The sequence below is a fragment of the Nicotiana attenuata genome, unplaced genomic scaffold (assembly GCF_001879085.1).
Source record: "Nicotiana attenuata strain UT unplaced genomic scaffold, NIATTr2, whole genome shotgun sequence".
Lineage (NCBI taxonomy): Eukaryota > Viridiplantae > Streptophyta > Magnoliopsida > Solanales > Solanaceae > Nicotiana > Nicotiana attenuata.
Window position 1 is genome coordinate 203 of NW_017677839.1, and position 22077 is coordinate 22279.

General features: G+C 38.0%; 2 protein-coding genes across 2 annotated transcripts; one reads left to right on the top strand and one right to left on the bottom strand.

Annotated features, from left to right (window-relative positions):
• Window positions 1-634: 634 nt before the first annotated feature.
• Window positions 635-1928, top strand: LOC109221499 (uncharacterized mitochondrial protein AtMg00810-like). Its single transcript, XM_019385976.1, has 2 exons — window positions 635-883; window positions 1008-1928. The coding sequence occupies exons 1-2, from the start codon at window positions 635-637 to the stop codon at window positions 1926-1928; spliced, it is 1170 nt and encodes a 389-aa protein (XP_019241521.1).
• Window positions 1929-5284: 3356 nt separating this feature from the next.
• Window positions 5285-6803, bottom strand: LOC109221500 (basic 7S globulin-like). Its single transcript, XM_019385977.1, has one exon. The coding sequence runs from the start codon at window positions 6778-6780 to the stop codon at window positions 5473-5475; it is 1308 nt and encodes a 435-aa protein (XP_019241522.1). The 5' UTR covers window positions 6781-6803; the 3' UTR covers window positions 5285-5472.
• Window positions 6804-22077: the final 15274 nt, after the last annotated feature.

The window sequence follows — 22077 nt, forward strand, 5'->3', positions numbered from 1 at the left end:
GTTCATCGCTCAATTGACTACCACCTGTGAGCCCATATTCAAGTTATTGAAGAAAGATGCGGCTATCAAGTGGACGTCCGAATGTCAAGAGGCCTTCGATAAAATCAAGGAATATTTGTCAAATCCTCCAGTATTGGTCCCACCAGAGCAGGGACGACCTCTCTTCTTGTATCTGACAGTGCTGGAAAATTCTTTTGGCTGTGTCCTCGGTCAGCATGACATAACTGGAAGGAAAGAGCAGGCAATTTACTATCTGAGCAAGAAGTTTACTGGCTACGAGGCCAAATACACCTTGTTGGAAAGAACATGCTGCGCTCTGACGTGGGTTGCCCAAAAGCTGAGACATTATCTTCAAGCCCATACCACCTATCTAATAACCAGGCTGGATCCTTTGAAATACATATTCCAGAAACCGATGCCCACTGGGAGGTTGGCAAAATGGCAAATCTTGCTCACTGAATTTGACATAGTCTATGTTACTCGCACGAGACTGCTATCAATCCTGCTTGGCAGGTAGCTATGACACAAGAATTTGAGGCATTACATGCCAATCACACCTGAGATTTAGTCCTACTACCAGCAGGAAAGAAAGCCATAGGTTATAGGTGGGTGTATAAGGTAAAACATAAAGCTGATGGAAGTATTGAGAGGTTTAAGGCTCATAGTGGTGAAAGGATACACACAACAAGAAGGAATAGACTACACAGAAATATTTTTACCAGTGGTAAAAGTGACCACTGTGAGAGGACTCATAGCAGTAGTAGTAAAAAGAGGGTGGAACATGTTTCAACTAGATGTAAATAATGCCTTTCTTCATGGAGATCTGAATGAAGAAATGTTTATGGAAATCCCACCTGGGCTAATGGTACCTGAACCAGGGCTGGTATGTAAACTAAACAAGTCTCTTGAAACAAGCTAGTAGACAATGGTATGCGAAATTAACAGAAGCACTGTGCTCTAGAGGTTATGAGCATTCCATGCATGATTATTCATTGTTCTATAAAAAGAATGGGACATCCTTGGTGTATGTAGCAGTGTATGTAGATGAAGTGATACTCACAGGAACAGAGCTTGAAGAAATAAAACTTTTGAAGAAATTCTTACATGATAGCTTCAAAATTAAAAATCTAGGAAGATTACAGTATTTCCTTGGATTTGAAATTCTTTACAAGGACGATGGGGTCATCATCTCTCAAAGGAAATTTGTCATTGATCTTTTGAAAAAGTACAACTGTCTCAACTGTAGTCCCTTATTATCACCCCTTGATCCAAATGTGAAATTAAGAGCAAGGGAAGGGGCTCCTCTACTAGATCCCAGCTGCTATAGAAAGTTGGTTGGAAAATTGAATTTTCTAACTAACACAAGACTGGGTATAGCCTTTAGTGTTCAGCATCTAAGCCAGTTCATGCAAGATCCAAGGGAACCACACTTAAAGGCAGCTTCTCACTTATTGAGATACCTGAAGGCTGATCCCAGCTTAGGGATTTTCTTCTCCAAAGATGCTGACTACACAGTGAAAGCATACTATGATTCTGATTGGGCATCATGCCCAGACTCCAGGAAATCCGTAACTGGGTACATTGTCCTACTGGAAAACAGTCCTATCAGCTGGAAATCAAAGAAGCAGGAAACCATCTCTTTGTCATCAGCAGAAGCAGAATATAGGTCCATCAGAAAAGTAGTTGTTAAGCTGGTGTGGTTACAAAGGCTACTTGAAGAACTCACATTCCCATTCTCCAGTCCTATTGTAGTATTCTACGATAGTCAATCAGCACTTCACATAGCAAGGAACCAGTTTTTCATGAAAGAACGAAACATATTGAAGTCGATTGTCATTTTGTTCGAAACAAACTGCATGAAGGCCTCATTTCCCTACATCATATTGGGATTGATCATCAACTTGCCGACATTCTCGCTAAAGCCTTAACAGGGATTAAATATTCCAACATCCTCAGCAAGTTGGCATGACACCCTCACTTCCAACTTGAGGGGGGCATTTAGATTACTAAGATGTATTGCATTATTGTATTATTTATAATTTCATAATTTTTCCATCTTTAGAGTAGATGTACTTATAGCATTAAAAGTTGTACCAAGCAGTTAGGTTGTTAGTTAGTTGAGGTAGTTACACTTCCGATAGTTAGTTAGTCCGTTAGTTCTTTCTCTCCTTTCATCGTGTATTGTATGTATACAGATCAACTGAGATAATATCACTGAGATTTCATTTCCAAAACTTATCTTCTTTCCTTCTCAAACATGCCCCCAGCTTTAGCCTTTCTCCTCGAATCTCCAGTTTCACCATTGGAGCTCATCTCGAGCTCAATTTTTCTATTGCTCTGTTAGACTTTTGATAGATTTCACCATCTTTGGACAGAAGAACTCTGAGATGCATATTTTACGCAGTAATCCCCATATTTTGCATATGCAATATCGTTTTGATATTAAAAGACTATATCGGATGCCAAAAGTTTTAACCTAGATGCAAGGAAAGGTCGCGAACTTTTGCAACTTGTTTTGCTATGTGAGGAGATGATACTATAATTGCATTAAAGTCCATATTTTTGGGCTAAATTTGTAAGAGGTAGCATGATGTGGAAGTGCTACAACCAGGTGATATAGGCTTCCAACTAGAGGCAATTTCCATGGATCTGGTGGCAATCTAATTTGGTTAGTTATCTTCTTCTTTTTTCCCATTTTTTAACAACGATAAAGAGGAGAAAAAAGAAAAGCAAGGATGGAATTAAGTTTAAATGAAAGGGCAGAGTCACCAATATTATCAGAGTTAGAAAGACAAGGGTCTTTCAAACTTAATTTGAACAAGATGTTGCTTTCAAAATAAAGAAATGGTATTTGATTAGTGAAACCTAACAAGGAAAGACCAAGTTGTGTGTGATAGGGTGTGTTTGGTACGAAAGAAAATATTTTCCGGAAAATATTTTCCAATTTTCCCATGTTTGGTTGGCTTAAATGTTTTGGAAAACATTTTCCTTATCAAATTATTTTCCTCCAATTGGAAGAAAATGTTTTCCTTATCAAAAGAAGGGAAAACATTTTCCACAGCTCCTTCTCAACCTTCCCCACCCTCACCAACCCACCCCACCCCCTCTCCAAAAAATGTTTTTTTTTTTTTTTACAATTTTCAGTTTTCCGTTACCACCACCCTACTACCCCTCCAGCCCCCCTCCTCCCCTCCCCCCAAAAAAATAATTTTTTTTACCTTAAATTTTTTTTTTTGCAATTTCAATTTTCCATTTTTCTGCACCACCCACCCTCACCTGCCCCCACCCCCCTCCGCACTTTTTTTTTTGTAATTTAAATTCTGTTTTTTTTTGTTTTACTTGCCCCCCCCCCCCCCCCCACCCCCCTGCCCCCCAGCCCTGCCCCCAGCCCCTCCCCCTCCACCCCACCCTCCCCGAAAAAAAAATTTTAAAATATATTTTTCAGTTTTAGTTTTATTATTTATCGGTTTAAAGGCTCAAAAATTTACAAGTTCCAAAATTATGAGTTCGGAGGTTTATGTGTTTGGAAGGTTACGGGTTTAGAAATTATAAAGTTTACGGGTTCGAAATTCCGCGGTTTCGAAAGTTTAGCTGATCGAAAGTTTATGAAATTTGTGGGTCCGGAAGATTGTTGGTTTGAAAGTTTATGGCTTCATGTTTATTATATCTAATTATTTATGAATACTTTTGAGAAGTCATTTTCCTTAATTTGCGTACCAAACACCGGAAAATGAATAAGATTACTACTTGTTTTCCAAGAAAACATTTTCTTGGAAAATATTTTTCACGAAAAACATTGTCCGTTACACCAAACACACCCATAGATTTTGCGAGAAAGGAGTATTTAAATATATTTAGTTAGGTAGACAAATAGATATGCCTCAGATAATTATTGCAGATTAACCGTCATATCACCCATATCTTTTATCAATATATTTTGGGCAAACAAGATTCAAATGATTTGAGATCATCTAGATGAAAATTGATTGGATTTGGCATAAAAATCATAGAGCTGATTGAACTGTGCCCTTTACCTGTTTGACATTTGGATTACACTTACTTGCATTTGGAGATTTTGCTCTTGATGCCAGTTTCCAAGCTATAATGTAGTTACTGGTAGTTCTGTTTCTGGGGTGTTCATAGTCATTTCTTTGAATGCTTGAAACAAAATAAAATGATACTTTATCAGTGTAAGTTATGGGAATACGCTTTGCTACTATAGTTACATAATGCTTTCAACCTTCACATGTAATTGCTTTTGCATCTGCATTCTTGAATAATTTTTGCATTGAATTTGTTAAGACTTAGGATAATTGCGTCTGCTACTTTTAAATTAATGTGGCCTATTTCAGGAACAATGTTTAATTGGACATCTCTGTGGCTTTGATGGAAAAGATAAATATTATGGTTGCTGAAATTATCACAAATTACAGTATGAAGATGAGACCTCTCGTCCAGGAAGCTAGCCAATGGCATGTCAAGAAGAGACACTTGATTCATATTTTTCATGGATTCATCAAGATAATTAATCTTGTCCCTGCAACAAAAGTCAGAACTTTGATACCATATTGAAGTCTCATCTAATAGCTTAAGTTTTTCGATCCCATTCCTTTTGTTGCCCAATACCTCATGTGAATGTCAAATTCAAGGCTAAAGCACAGCCACAGGAGGTGAAGAAAAACAAGACATCTACAAAGGGGTTCCATGAAAACTTTTGAAAGTGAAACAGCCTGAAGATAAGCTTCTGTCTCCAAAAGAAGTAAAGGAAAAGCTGCTGAAATTGTGTCCTTATTTTCAATACTTAATCTTTCTCGAGTTATTAGTCAGAAAGTGAACAACAGCAAGAGTGTAACAGATTAATGGTAGAATGAGACTGAACTTTATTGAAGGCGCTTAACACGAGCTTCGATCTTATCTGCAGGCATTAAGGGACCTGCATTGGACATCACATCTGTCCCTAGTTATGCTTTTTTTCATAACCATCTGCTATCTGGTAGTCTTGACTTGCGCGGATTTGTGAAACCGATGCATGTATACATCTATGACTACATTAATTGGACTCCATCACGGTATTAATTTATTAAATTGCCTGAGCCTCTTTTTCCCTTTCCCTTTTTCTTCTTTTTTGTGCTTCCACTGGTGAATTTATTACAATTTGTTCTTCTTTTTTATGGTCAACTATGTGCTCTGATAAGAATATTAAAATGTTAACCAGCTTATCAGGGCACACATTATGCAATAATAAAAGTTCATAACTTTAGAAGACCGCAACATTAAATGATGATTTCAGAGATCAGCACAGCATGCAAACTATTTTAATAAGAAATATGTAAAAATAATACTTACTCGATAGACCAAAATAAAGGAATGCTTACTGAAAAATTCAAAAAAAGAAAAACAAACTAATAACCACTTTTCCTAGCCAAGCAAGCCTGTTCATGCCATCAACTACAGGAGAGATAATGACGATCTCTACGCAAAGCCTTGATTCGAACACATAGTTTGACGGAAAAAGAGAGAGTTACTGAAACCTATTCTTTTTTTCGAAAGATCAAATTCTATAAGGTTGTCCTGCATCTGAAATCCACCAACGATAACTGATTGTCCCGATTCTTGGCGTCGTTCAACAAAGGCTAGACATATGACATCGCCACTAACTTCTACCAATGAGTTTGCTCCAGTAATTTTCCAGTGCACATTTTGCTTGTGGAGAACGAAATTAATTTCAGGAGCACTGTAACCAAGTCGTGACATACCAACATCTCTCGAATTGAAGCAAGTTGTAAAAGGTTGCACTGCGGGTACTGATCTCACCTCTTTTGGCATCTCTTTAACAAAAGCTTTGATTACTGCATTGTAAATAGATGTCTCTAATACAGTGTAAGGAAGAGTCGTGCTGATTCTTGTCCCACCGTTTCCATTTTTATCCAGAGACAGCAATGTTTTATTAAGTGGCAAAGCTTTTCCATTGATCTTAATGGATGAAACTTGAATATAATATTCTGAGGAGGGCCTATTGATGTAAATACTACTAGGTGAGTAGGTAATAATAGGAGTGTAGATAAGATCACGTGAGGCATCATAGCCAGGACTAAATAAATAAGGGCTCTGTCCAATATATATTATACCGTTAACATCTAATTCCTTTGTTGAGCTCAAGCAAATGGCAAACGTTCTGCTGAACCGAAACGCTGACGCAAATTGAGTAGCAAGTGATACTGGACTCTGCTGTCCAAAACCAATCATTCCCTTAACATCTTTACCAAGACTTCTGGTTAAATACGAAGGAGCGCAGCTAAATATAAACCTTGACATGGTTGCTACAGGGCCTAGAAAGGTTCCATTGACTGATCCGACTGACAAAACATCCTTGGCGATTTCACCGCCGGTGTAGATGGTATCAATAACCGGGTTTTCAACAACGTTATAACAAGCGTTGCTATTGCAACCCGGTCGTGTACCAGTTCCTGTATGACAACTTCCGCAAGCGGTTGACCTAGCAAGATTACATTGCCTTGAATTGCAACGAGCTGGCTTGTAAGTTGAGCTTTCGTAGTCTTGTTCACAATCCACCCATAGGCTTTCGCCACCAAGATGGATGGCTAGTTTAAGAGGGACAAGAGGTGTTCTTTGATGAATTTCAGTAATGTATTGTAGAGTGGAGGGATCTTTCTTAACTGCAAGGAATAAAGTTTTAGGACGGGAAGTGGTTTGAGCTATACAAGTTGATATGATGAGAAGAAAACAGAAATGAAGGAGACAGTAACTAGAGGACGACATTGGAATATGAATGATTTTAGTATAAAGGACACTTCTATATATGTGAAATATTGGATTATATATATAGCTAAAGATTCAGGAATTGGGAATCTTCACGAGCCTTTCTTACTGACAAGTTTCTTGGGTATGAAACTCTTTACATTTTCTTTTTCTTCATTGAAGTACGTGTTGCTTTCAATCTCATCAATTTTAGTATAAAATATTGAATAGGCTCACCCATTACTGGCAAAGTAGCATCTTTCCAGAAGTTCAGACTTTATATTTTATCAAGGTCGAATTAAGGAAGCCCCTTGTAAAGACGATTTTCCACCAAATTAGGAAAGTTATACTATTCTCTTATGCACTATCATCCAGTTGCACCGACAATTACTCATAAACACACCAGTTTAAATTATATACATCGTTCATGTCAGAAATTTGTACTCATATTTACCTATTAAGACAATCTATTAATATTCAAAATTACAGATTTCATATTAATTTTATGGATATCATTCTAGTTACTTAATAGCGTAAACATTTCTTTACACTGAATATATATATATATAACTTAAACTTTGAACAAGATCATCAGCAATTAACGAAAGAGATGGACGTAGAAGAATTCTTTAATTTGATTCATTCTCTACTAATAGCATTAGGATAGTAGCACCTCTATTTTTAAAAAGTTATTAATAACTTTGTGGCCTAAAGCCAAACTTTTTGAGTGGCCAGTAGGCGCTATTTCAGCATTAGGATAGTAGCACCTCTATTTTTAAAGTTACTAATAACTTTGTGGCCTAAAGCCAAACTTTTTGAGTGGTCAGTAGGCGCTATTTCGACTCACATTTGCAGGATTACACAAATAGGCTATTATGGTGCCATTATTTAACTTTTGACCTCATACAAAAAAGTTGTGCAAAAACAACATCCATGCTGAAAGTTAGAGCACAATCCCTGGCGAATCAGTATAAGACTTACCTTGCTACAACTCATGGTTGATCACCATGATTTAGTGCAAAAAAATTATAGCGGATTATCAGGAGTTCAGAGTGGATGGGCTTGCCACAAGTCCTGATAAATCTCAAAATCTAATTATGTTGTAACTTTATAATAAATGTTCATAAATCCTAGCCGGTGATCAGGAGTTTTTAATTGATGTGCTTGCACAAGTCCTGCTGAATTACCAAGATTTTAGTACAAGTAGTAACTTTGGAACAAATTGTTCACAATTCCTAAAGGATTACTGGAAGTTTTTTGAGAAATTTTACGAACACATTTTTGCTTTAAATTCAACATTCTAATACCAATTCTGATTATTTGATGGCTAGCTCCAATCCGAACCTTAAAAAATCAATAGATCCATTTTGTTTTCTTCCACAATTAGAACTTAACAAATCTCAAGAATACTGTTACAACCAAACCAATCAAAACCAATCACAACAAAGTAATGGGCCTTCAATTTTCTACAGCACATCATAAAAGAGATGAAGAATAAGGAGGAGGAGCACAAACTATGGCAGTTATCTTATTTCCACTGTTTTTCTTAACTGAGCCAAAATTGAAACAGACGTCCTTAAGGAGGACACCTGGTGAAATTTCTTGCATCTACTGTCGAGCCAGCCCACTATCCTAATATCAAGGGTAGCCCTTACATTATTGGGCTTCATATCCAATGTTTGGGATTTTTAAAGAGATTTTTTCATAGGAAATTTTGAGAAAAGGTATACATCTTATTTATTAAAAACTAAAATTATTTTAAAATATTATTTTCTATAACTACCTTTTATATTTTATAGCAAAATAAGTATTTATATTATATACTACCATTGAGGCATGAAATAAGGCATAAAATACGCTATTTATGTTTTTTTTCTCTCTTAGATAGCTGGACATACCTAATTTTAAGGTGATTGTCATTACTGTATTCATGAATACATAGCGCGAATACATGTGAATGCATGCGCATACAGCTGGACTGTCCTGATTTTAGGCGTTTTTACTGTTGTTTCCATGAATACAACAGCGCGAATACATGTGAATACATGTGCGTACAGCTGGACTGCCCTGATTTTAGGCGCTTTTTGCTGCTATATTCATGAATACATGGCGCGAATACATGTGAATACATGCGCGTATAGATGGACTGTCCTGATTTTAAGCGTCTTTTACTGTTGTATTCATGAATACAGCAGTGCGAATACATGTGAATACATGTGCGTACAGCTAGACTGCCCTGATTTTAGGCGCTTTTTGCTGCTGCATTCATGAATACATGACGCGAATACATGTGAATACATGCGCGTACAGCTGGACTGCCATAATTTTTAGGCACTTTTTGTTGCTGTATTCATGAATACAACAGTACAAATACAGCGAATACACTACCGTAACAACTAAATAGTAGTTATAGGAAGTAATTATGTATATGGTAGTTATAGGAAGCTAATAGCTATTAAACAGTAGTGAATTCTGAAAATTCCTCTTTTTCATACACATAATAGGTATCAAATTCTTTTATCCGAAATAACTAAGTTTTGATATTTATCAAAATTGACTTGATCTTTTTTACAAATTGTATACATTCCCCTTAAAAAGTTTTCAACCCATTATTAATGTCTTCACCTTTTTTTATTTTCAACTAACATCCAAAACATAATTGTAGTGGTGATGACAAATTATATCAAATGTATCATTTGACATGGTATTTTCATAATTTTTTTTAGATATATAGAGAAGAAGAAGAATGTGTACACTAATTATAATAGGCTAGCTCAATTGGAAACGTAAATATTTTTAGAAACAAAAAAGTAAAGCCTTTAAATTTTATAGAATATTGACGAGAAATGAATGATAGTGGCAGTTATGCGCCAAAAACAATAAAGGTGAATGATTTTTATTTAAGGAACTCAACTAATAGTCCAACAAAATCAATTTGCTTACAACTTAAATATAATTTTCGTATAATTATAATATAAATTAATATAATTTTGATACATTGTACTACTTTTATATAATACTAGTCTTATTGTACGCGCGTTGCGCGTGTGCTTTTATTTAATGTATATAAACTTTTTTAAAATAACATAATGATTATTAAATAATATTTTGAGTTATAAAAGAAATTAGTAGAAAAAATCAAGTCCATGAACATGATAATATTATTTAACTAACTCAACAAAAAAAAAAGAATTTACCTAAAAAATTTCCCAAATTCTTTACTATATTATTCACATATTACTGAATTTCACTAAAATTGCATGAATGCCACCTTTTTGATTAATTTATTTAAAATTGTCAACAATTTTCCTGTTAAAATATTGTATCAACAAATGTTAGAAATATTAACTTCACCAATTTATAGCAAAATGAAAAAATTACCAAAATCTTTTTGAGTTCCTCTCCAGTGTATTGTAATCATCTAGGCTCCAGTGATGATCATATTTATTTAAAGCTATTACCAATTTTTCTATTAAAAATATGATATCATTAAATGTTATAAATCTGAAATAATATTGTATATGCACACACATATCTATATATTAAATTTAAATTCTTTTTATTAATTATATTTTTAAATTATTATAATATAATATTATATTTAGTTCTTTTTTTGGTAACTACTTATAGTGTTAACCTCTGTTTGCTTCATATCTATTCCCTAATTAAGAATTCAATAATCACCTGAATTTCGTCTTTCGAATTTGATAGGAAGAAGTATCACAATTGTAATGTGGAACTGAATTCAATTGGGTTTTGATTGTCTTATTCTTCTTGTAGTTGACGTCAAATAAATTTCTAGATATTTAGTTGATTTTAGTCCTAAATTTTAGGAATTCCTAGGATGTTCAAATAGGANAAATGTTTAATAACTAAAATTTTAGTTAATTTTACCGTCTTGTATATTAGGAAAGTAACTAAATGACTATTGCTAAAATAGTAGGAAAATAATTAAGTCTATTTCTAAATATTATAAAAATAATTAAACGATTATTATATCCAGCGTGAACTCTATTTTTGAAGGATAAAAAAGGCGAACGACATTTCGCTAAGGGCCTTCGTGCTTTTAATATAATATAGATTCATATAAATATTTTACAACTACAACTAAAATATATTTTTTATACAAATTTCATACATTATTCTCCTTTAACTCGATCTTTAATTGAAGTATAGCATTATAAAAACTCTTTCAGAAATTCAATAAGTTTTTTAAGAAATCTTGAGAAAACCCGACATAAGACAACTTTGATTTTTGCTTTTTGCTTTTTGTATTTCTTTTCTCATTTTTTTATTTGTTTACATGAGTAAATCATACATGATTTTCTTGTTCCACTAGCTAGGAGATAATTTGAAAACATCCCTTTCGTTATTACTTATTTTTTATAAATACAACTTTGATATAATTTTGATACACCTATACAACTTTATGTGAGAGTATTTATTTCAATGCAAATTTCAAATAACTATTCATATAGTATAGAACGTATTTATAATTATCATGCGATATTCATACACAAGTAAAACAACTACAATAACATATAAATGTAATTTTCATACAACTTTAATATGATTTTAAAAATACAATCTTCAAATTTGAAAATGCTGCCAAAATTAACTTCAATTTTTACGAAAACCCTCAAAATTGGGATGTAACCAAAAAATATTCTCAAACATTTGCAGCAATACTCAATCCGAACAAATATTAATTTTAGAAAATCTGAATTCAAAATTAAAGCTTTAAAACTTTTTAATGATTGTCAATGATGTAGTATCAACGACTGACGGATAACAACTAGTCCGCTGGTGATAGATAGCATGGTGAAATCTATTGTTGAATTCTCTGAAAAAGAAATGAGAAGAGAAGTAGAGAAGATTAAACAAGAAAAATGGGCAGAGAGAGACGAAGAAAGAGATACGTGTCTATCAGTTATTTTCTATTAAATTATAATTAATTTATAAATAACTAACAAATTATATAGTATCAATTTATAATTAAGTTAAAATATGTCAAGTAAATAAGCTTTTAAACCACCATTATCAAGTCAAGTAGGCATACATTGGGACATGGGTTTTTGCCATGACGTTTGTCCCTCCACTATGACAACCAAATACATAAAGCAGCCAAATACCGAAAAGCAAGAACCCTCTACAACTTGCTCCAACTCTCTGCTGTGTTGGATATTCTATAACTATTCTGAGTTTGAAGGTTTGGTTCTTGAGACACATGAATCTTATTCTTTTTCTTTCCTTTTCTTTTTATTACTTCAGCTACTGTGCATAATCTGATTTACATATTACAAGTGTGGAATTAGGTGTTTTTGCTTTAAAAGGGAGGATTGTTTTATTTGTTTTATTTCACCCTATGGCTTCTTTTCTCTTTGAATCTCCAAGTGTGTATGTATGTGTGTTTGTGTTTGTGTTTTAACTTACAGGCTTGTTGGAAATTTCTACACTTTTGCTCTCTCTATAGATGTTAAGTTTATCCATTGAACTAATTGAACACTTTAAATATTAAAATTAAGAAAATCTAAACACTCCCGAATATAAACTCACTTATAAGGTGGTGTTTTAATTTCATATACTTTTCCAACGAGTACTTGCTACCTCTCGCTAGCACAAATATAGTATAACTCTGATAACTAAGACTTAGACAAATGAGAAGAAATAATCTACTATTTTGTCTTCTTTGGGAGTTCTAAATCAGATACTTATTTAAGTTATTCTCCCTATATAGTGAAAATCCTACACAGATACTTACATTCCGTTTACCCATATATTTTAAAGATGAACACTTCAAATGTCCTAAATGGTAGCAACTTTATACAAAATATTTATGCAACATTTTCATTGTATAGGGGATAAGGTGTTTGATTTGAAATACAGGAGTATATCCGTAATTAATTAATACAAATTGTTATAAGGTCATTTGTTCTTTTTCCTGTTTAATAGTGCTGAAATATGAATATCCTAATTCTGTTTAAAAGTTTTCATTGAACCGTGTAAGTGTTTGACCAAAAAGTGTTAAGCCTTTTCGTTAAACTAATTAAATAACATGATAATGAGTAAATCCTAGTTAAACATAATAAATCCTAGATCTGAAATTGGTAGATATGAATAACGTAAAATTGCAATTAAAGCTATTTAATACCAAGGGGGTGTTTAATGGTATTGTTATGAATGTATGAGGGAGTAATGACAAGCAATAAATATATTAAATGACAATAAATGTAAATAGAGAGAATGGTTCACCCAAATATTCAATGAGCTGGATGATTCTCCCTTTGACAATGATGTAACACAAACAAACTGGGAATATAGAAAGCTCTCTCGGATCTGGTGTGAGAAGGCTTGGGATCAACAACAAATTGAATCATTTTGTAAAGACAATGTTTGTAATTTACTTTAGAGTCAACTTTTCAAGAGAGAGCTATCCTATAGGATATTACATACCCTTTCTTCTCTCTCTATCCCCACTTATATGGGACATATCCTTTACCTAACTGAAAGTACAAGTGCAGAGAATATTCAGTAAAATATTCCTCTAAAATATCTTATTACTAAACTAGCCGTTTGGGTTGATCTGAATACTCGACCTCAACCCTAGCTACTCAGCTCGCCAAAATGTTACTTCCTAAGCACGACATCGGCCTAATCGACTCTTAGTTATGCTCTCTTAGACAAGGTTCCCTTGGTCAGATACAGTTAGTCCCTTCGCCCGTCGGGGTTGTCTTTGGACGAGCTCGATGGGCGGACTTAGCCAGTTGCAGTTTGAGAAATCTGAGCATGTTGGCCGAGGAGTGACCTTTTTATGGCGAGGTGACGAGAGCCATATCTAACCGTTACGTCAGTTTGAAGTGACATCACTTCATCATGCGCCATTATGGCGCATGTTCCCAATACGTTACGTCATTTTCCGCGCCTATTCCGTTTTGAAATCTATGTGGCGGCGTTTGGCTTTCTCGATTAGGGTGCCAGTATTCTTATAAATAGGGATGGGAATTCCTCATTTGAGCTGCTGTATTTCTTGTGCATTCGAAACCTCAAGCTTCCCCTTCTTCTTCTTCAGAATTCTTTTAGTGTTTTTTGCCATTGTTATCCCTCACCTTTGCACTTTCTTCTCATATACGTAACAGAAAAATGGCTAGTGCATCTTCTAACCTTGAAGGAGCCTCTGATCCTATCGCGTTGGCTGTGGACATGCCTTCTCATGAAGGAGTGGCCAATGCAGAAGATGAGAGTTTCCCCACTGTGGATGAGATAGTTCCACGTTCGAGGAGGATTAGGTCGGACTTGAAGAACCGACTTGAAGATGATCCTAAACCCGTAGTTTCTGAGATGGATGTGGCAGCGCTCGTTGCATTTAAGGCTAAATGGCGAATGCCAGACCATGTCTAACTTATCCCTGCTGGTAACGACGTGGTGCAGGTACATCGCCCAGGGTACTACGCATTCTATGCGTATCCGTTTGTCATCGGCTATACGTTTCCTCTTCCATCCTTGGCGAAAGACTTCTGCTGTTATTATGGTGTGTGCCCGGCTCAGCTCTCCCCGTACATCTACAAGCTTTTCCTTATGCTTATCAAGTATGCGGAGTTAGCCAACCGTGGGATTTCTCTCTGTCATGTGCTTCGCCCCAAGTTTTCACAGGGGTACAATGATACATCTTCGCCATCGTAGGACCAAGGGATTGGTGGTGAAGATGGATGATAAGACTAATCGTTGTTTTTGGGTCAGTTCTTCTATGTGAGGCCGGAGCACGTGGTGTCGAACCCTAACGGGTTCCCCGAGGAGTGGAACTTTGCTCGTAAGTGTTTGTCCCAAATGGTTGTTTGTTGTTTCTTTGTGGTGATCTAATTGTTCTCCCTCTTCTCTTCTTTTTTATGTAGCCGAGAAGGACCCTCCTTCGCTAGTCACCGACATTCGCGACTGGGTGAGCCAGATTTTGCCTCATATGGTGGGGATACGGATCTGGTCACAGTTTAATGAGAGGTTTGTGCGCAAACCTTCGGCCAGTGAGTCATTTTACTTCGATCTTAGTAGTTTTGACCTTTGTACCGACCTTTCTCTCCTTTCGTTTATTACTTAAGTCTTTTCTTAGTTGGTAGGTCGGAGGGCTTCGAGGAGGGTGAGGGCTCCTACTCCTGCTTTTCGCCAATCAAGTACTTCGACCGAGTGTCACGACCCGGATTTCCCACCATCGGGGGTCGTGATGGCGCCTACTATCGGAGCTAGGCAAGCCAAACATTTAAACATTTTTCTGATAACATCCCAACAATAATAATAATACGAGTCATTTAAATAAAAGCGGAAGTCTTTAAAACATAGATAACTGAAAACCCAAAGATGCAGAAGTTTAACAGAATCCTCTACCCAAGAACTGGAGTCACAAACTCACGAACATCTAGAGAATGCTAAATACAACGTCTGAATAAAAACATAATTCTGTTTGTTCCAGTACAAGGGATAACAAACTAAAGTAAAGATAGAAGAGACTCCGGGCCATGCGGACGCCAGCAAGGCTACCTCGGAATCTCTGGACTGAAGTCAGCTCCCAATCAACTACTGCTGTCCAAAAGCTGCTGCTCCGGCGCTGTGATCTGTGCAAAAAGATGCACAGAGTGTAGCATCAGCACAACCGACCCCATGTGCTGGTAAGTGGCTGGCCTAACCCCGGCGAAGTAGTGACGAGGCTAGACCGGACTACCAAACAAACCTGTGCAGTTCAATATATATATGTATGCAATATAAAGGTATCCAGAAATTAACCAGTCAAGGGGGAGGGGGAGCATGCTGTAGGGGCTGTAACAGTTCAGGTATAAAAATCAATAATTAAGGAATGAAACAGTACAACTACAATATCAACGAAAGAAGGAAATCAACAGTTGCACGGCACCATCCTTCGTGCTTTTACTCTCATCCTCACCCAAACAATCATATAAAGTGCAGGGCAACACCCTTCGTGCTTTACCTCACAAAATGATGGCACGGAATGACCCTTCATGCATAAACACTCATATCATGGCACGGAATGTTCCTTCGTGCATTAGTAATCAAATCAGGGCACGGAATGTTCCTTCGTGCATTAATAATCAAAACAGGGCACGGAATGTTCCTTCGTGCATTAGTATTTATATCACAATCGTGCACGGCATCACCCTTCGTGCTTTATCACTCGTCCTCACCCAAACAACAATCACAACCAATGGGGCGAGGGGATAGACAAACAGTAATAGGAGTCCCGGCAAGGGAAAACACAAGTAAACAATTAAATCCCGGCAAGGGAACAACAATAATAACTTTCACATCCCGGCAAGGGAGGTAATCAGTATACGAATACGGCCCGGCAAGGGAATAATCACATTTCTTTCTCTTTCTTTCTTTTCTTACTCAATAATTACTTTATCATTCGAGCCAACGCTCCAAAGAGTTCATAAAGCATAATTCTTTCTCATGCTCTTCACATTATATATAGTTCATCAATTACACGAGGGAGACTCATAACAAAATAGGAATAAACACAATATACGGACTCACGGTCATGCTAGACACCAATGTATAGATACTCGTCACCATGCCTATACACCGTACTCAATCAATTAGCAATTAGCAAACAAGACTCAACTCCTATTCCCTCAAGCTAGGGTTAACCTAAACACTTACCTCAACTTCCACAGCTAAATCAATCCATAACGACCGCATTCCCTCTCGAATTCGGCTCCAACTCAATCAAATCTATGAAATAACGACTTTACAACATTAATATAAGCTAAACAAATCAAACCCAATTCCTAAATATAGTTTTCTAAGCTTTCTTCCCAAAATTCCAAAAATCGACCCCGGGCCCGCTTGGTCAAAACCCGAGGTTCGAACCAATTTCATATCACCCATTCCCCCACGAGCCCGGATATACAATTTGTTTTCAAATTCGACCCCAAAACGAGGTCTAAATCAAGAAAATATAGAAAACCATAACTCTACCCATTTCCCCCAATTTCAACCCTAGATTACATGATTTGAGCCTAAGAATTTGATAAATGATGAAGGAAAATGAAGGAAACAAGTTAAATAATGCTTACCCAAGAATATTTGGTGAAGAATCGCTCTACAAGTCGCCTAGGGGCTGTGGAGAAGAAGAGCTCGTGTGTTTTGTGGAGTTTTTCCCGTCACTGTTCTGTTTTGGACATTTTAAATAACTGGGCGAAATTGCCCTATGCGATCGCGGAGCAAGAGATGCGATCGCATAGAGAAGGGAGTATTTGGTCACTGCGATCGCGATGAGGGCACTGCGATCGCATAAAAGGAGCAGACTGACCATTGCGATCGCGAATGGGACTATGCGATCGCATAGAGAAAAATTTCGAGCACCTGAGACCTACACTATGCGATCGCGGGAGGGAGTATGCGATCACGTAGAACAAACTGGACTCCTGGAATTTTAGACTATGCGATCGCGAAACCAACTATGCGATCGCATAGAACAAAGAACTGGGCAACAGCAGAAAGCAGATTCTGCAATTTTTCCCAAGTCCGAAACACTCTGACGCCTATCCAAAACTCACCCGAGCCCTTGGGGATCCAAACCAAACACATACACTAACTCAACAACATCCTACGAACTTAATCGCGCGATCAAATCGCCAAAATAACATCAAAAACAATGAATCAAACCTCAAAATCAATAGTTTTTCTTCAAACTTCATAAACTTTCATTTTTAGATATTTAGGTCCGAAACACGTCAAATGACGTCAGATTTCAACCTAATTTCACAGAAAGCGCTTAAACTACATATAAGACCTGTACCGGGCGCCGGAACCAAAATACGGGCGCGATACCAACACGTTCTAATCAATTTCCTTTTCGAATTTCTATATTAATTTCTGAAAAACAATTTCACAGAAAAATTCATTTCTCGGGCTCTCGACCTCGGTATTCGACTCCGGGCATATGCCCGAGTCTCATATTTTTCTACGGACCCTCCGGGACCGTCCAATCACGGGTCCGGGTCCGTTTACCCAAAATGTTGACCAAAGTCAACTTTATTCATATTAATATCAAAATTCATCAATTTTTACACAGAATTTATATTTAAGCTTTCCGGCTATGCGCCCGTACTGCGCACGCAAATCGAGGCAAGCCTAAATGAGGTTTTCAAGGCCTCAGAGACACAGAATGAGTGAGAAAATAGGTGATGACCCTTTGGGTCGTCACACCGAGCCTCTACTTGCTGCGGCTGTAAGCGAGCCCGCTCAGACTGCTGTTTCCTCTTGGTCCCCGGCCTCGCGTAGGCCGAGCCACCAAGCTGCTGCCCCACTAATGGAGATTCCGGCTTCTTCAGCATTTCATTTGGTGGATGAGTCTTCGTAGGGAGAAGATGAAGAGGCTCCGCTGAAAAGGCGAAGGATAGAGGTTGACGGCGGAGCAATCGAGGATGAGGAGCCTGCGGGGGGTGATCCTGAGTTGACATCGGGGGGCGGTACGGCTTCGGACGCAGAGACCGAGCCCCCGTCGGATGTGGAGATTGCCTCCGTGGAAGGAGGGGAGCGACTAGAGGCGACTGCGGTTATTCCGAGGAGTGATCTGTCAACGTCAGAGCGGGCCGATGTTCCCTCCTCGGCTGAAGAGAGGGCGAAAGGAGTGGTCGTAGATGATAATGAATCCGGCTCCGATGTCGATCCCGAGAAAGTGAGGATATTCGACGAAGGATTTACCTGGGTTGAGGTGAGAACGGATGGATCTTCTCGCTTGATCGTAATCCCTTTGGACATCGATTTGTTGGCTGATACAGCGAGCGTGGTCCCTTCTTTTGTCCCTCTTTGCTCCGCCGCCGAGAACAGGACTCTTTAAGCGCTCAAGGATGCCGACTTGTCACTAGGCATATCTAGGATGGCTCTAAGGGTGAGTTTCCTTCCTCGTTATTTTTGCATTTTGCGTCCATTTTCCTCTTTCTCTCTTTACTAATTCTTTTTGGCTTTTCCTTTTTCATCTCTTTTCTTTTTTTTAGACTTTCACTTTGGAGATCGAGAGCGCCCGTCGAGAGGAGAAGCGGAAGATTATTTTCCAGAAGAAGGTTTCGAAGTATCTTCGGTATCATGACAAGTACTGTGAGATGTGTGCACGGTTTAGAGCATGCGGTAACCTCCAATCCCTTAGAGATGAGTTGGACCAGAAGGACAAGAAGCTTGTGAGAACAATCGGCAGATGCAATGAGCTCGAGGGGGCGCTTAGGGCCAAGGACGACGAACTCGAGGTGAGCAAGGAGGTCGTGGCTGAGTGCATTGACCTTCAGGCGCAATCGGCAACCCTGCGAGCCGAGCTTGAGCAAAGCTCGATTAGAGTTGCCAGCCTGAGTGGTGAGTTGACTGAGAAAGTGGCAGAGTTGGAGGGGACCGAGGAGGCCCGGGTAGCGGCTTTGGCAAAGGTGGCGGCATTAGAGGACTCTATCCGCGTCCTCAGGTCTGAACGTGCAACTGATGCGGAAATAGCCGCTCCAAGGGAGGCACGACTTGATGAGCGAATTGGTGGGCTCGAAAGAGATGTCTCGAGCCTAAGTGATCAAGTTTCCGCTCTTGAGGCCGAGAAGGCGCAATTATTGGCTCGGTCGTCCTCCTCTCATACTTTTGCTTTACCGACGTTCCTCGGCATTTATATGTGATGTGGATCCACGCTGAGGCTCAGCTGGACATATATAGGAATTTGATGATGGCGGGGAAGGTTCCTGAGGCTGATTTTAAAGATGCTCGTGTTAAAGAACGTGATGCTAGGATTGCCTGTGGTTATGACACCGCTACGCCGGGGAACGGTGATGGTGAGAGGACATAGACGGGCTTGTATCTGATGCTTGGTATGATGATGAGAATCCCGAAGGCGGGGGTGATGATGGAGATGGCGGTCCTGGGCCGGGCGGTGAAGGTGGCGATGGCGATGGCGAAAGTGGAGAGAATGTAGTGTGATGCTTTTGTACTTAGTTTTTGTTTTTCTTCCTTTTCTTTTGTGGGGGCGTCTTTTTGGCCCTTTGTAAGATATTTTATGTTTGGAATGGAATGATCATGACATTTTACTGTATGTTCTTGGGTCCCTTTACTTTTATTCGAATGTTTTTCTTCGGAAGAGTTGTGTTGGTACATGTTATTTCGAACATGGTCGAGTATATCTTTGGTTGAACTTGGGCGAAGTCCCATGTCATAATTAATTCGAATGAATTTGTAAATCATATTTAAGTCAGGTTCAGCATAAGTTGAATTCGAGTGTGATCGAATATGAATTCGAACGAGGTCAAATGTTTTAATTGACTCGAGCAAGGTCGAATGTGAATTAATTCGAATGAAGTCAAATGTGAGTCGATTCAAACGAGATTGAATGTTGACTCTTAGTTGATTCGAACAAGGTCAATTGTTAACTAATTCGAACGAGGTCGAATGTGAGTCGATTCGAGTGAGCGAATGTTGGCTCAGTTGATTCGCACGAGGTCGAATTTTAATTAATTCGAACGAGGTCGAATGCGAGTCGATTTGAGCGAGATCGAATGTTGACTCTTAGTTGATTCGAACGAGGTCGAATGTTGATTCTCAGATGATTCGAACGAGGTTGAATGTTAATTAATTCGAACGAGATCGAATGTTAGTTAATTCGAACGAGGTTGAATGTGAGTCGATTCGAGCGAGATCGAATGTTCACTCTTAGTTGATTCGAACAAGGTCGAATGTTAATTAATTCGAGCGAGGTCAAATGTTATTAATTCGAACGAGATCGAATGTGAGTCTGATTCGAGCGAGATCGAATGTTGACTCTTAGTTGATTCGAACGAGGTCGAATGTGGCGCTGAGTAAAAACTTGATTCGAACATCATGCATTTGTATGCGTTGTTTTCATATATATATATATATATATATATATATATATATATATATATATATATATATATTGAATTTTAGATGCTTTCGGGCAGGTATACCAGTCCTAGTCTATCTAGTCCCTTTATTGTTCGGCCTGGAGAATTATTTAAGGGGTCGGACAACGAACTTGTCAACTTGCAATCTATCCCGCTCGTGCCTCATACTTCGAGATGTTCCCCTTGTTTCCTCATTAAAAACCTTCCCGAGAAAACCCAGTTAGGACAAAACTCAGGTGAGGGAAAAAGAGTACTGTCACACCTCCTTTTTTACACACCTACTCCGAAAGGATAAATGTATAAGGGAGTTTTTCCATTAAAAGTGACATTATTCGAAATGGGATTATTTATTTATTTTTTAGAGTTGCCACTTGGGATAGGATTAGCTTTTGGTGTCCCAAGTCACCGGTTTAATTTGAATCCCAAATCGAGGAAAATTTCGACTTCCCAATTGGAGTCTGCGAACCAGAAATTCTGAATAAGGAATTCTGTTGACCCGAGGGAAGGTGTTAGGCACCCCTGGATCCCGTGGTTCTAGCACGGTCGCTTAAATTATTATAAATGGCTAAAATCTGATTTTTATACAAGTTCAAACCTATAGTGCAATTTACCGCTTGTAGTTTATTTTACGGAAGTGAACGCCGTTTAAGAGCGTGCTTTTGGATCACGTCACATGAAATGCACCCGGATCCTCAACACCTCTTATTCAACGTTTTGGGATTTGAATTTGGGTCGCATGGGATGCACACCCGAGTTCAGGAAGGTAAAATTATTAAAAGCGCGCCTAAAGTGGCTAGCGTCTTATTAGCTTTGCGGGAAGCCATGAAAATTCGCTAAATGGCATGTCCCGAATTCTAAGATATTTCAATTAAGTATTTAATGAGGGCCCCCGCAATTTATATGTTTTTGTGCAGCGAGGCTCATCTCACTTATTTATTTAAAAATCATCCTAAAGAGACTATCGTTTTCTAGTATGAAATGTCTCCAAAAGGGCCTAGTTAATTAATTATGGCAAACTAGCAGTCGAGTAAGTCGGGCTTCAAACTTAAGTCCATACTTAAACAAGAGGAAAACCTCTTAATTTAAATATGCTACTTAGCTTTAGAGGCCCAAACTATAATTCAAATTCAAAATCCTTAAATCTAATAGCTTCAATAAGCAAGATGGGGCTTTTCAGTGTGCGGGGCCTCAACAACCAGCCCATGATACTGCCCGATTTTTGTGTTTAGAGCTATTTATATCATTGTCTCAAACATGGGCCTTAAGGCTGCCCAACTCGACATCCAGCAAGGCTTGGAATTCGAAATCAAACCCCCATGGTCTTAATTGAGTAATATTAATTTCAAAGCTGAAGGTACTGGGCCTAACATTATACAGCTGGGTCATATTAGGCCCAGTTCATGGCCTGGACAGTCTCATTAATATG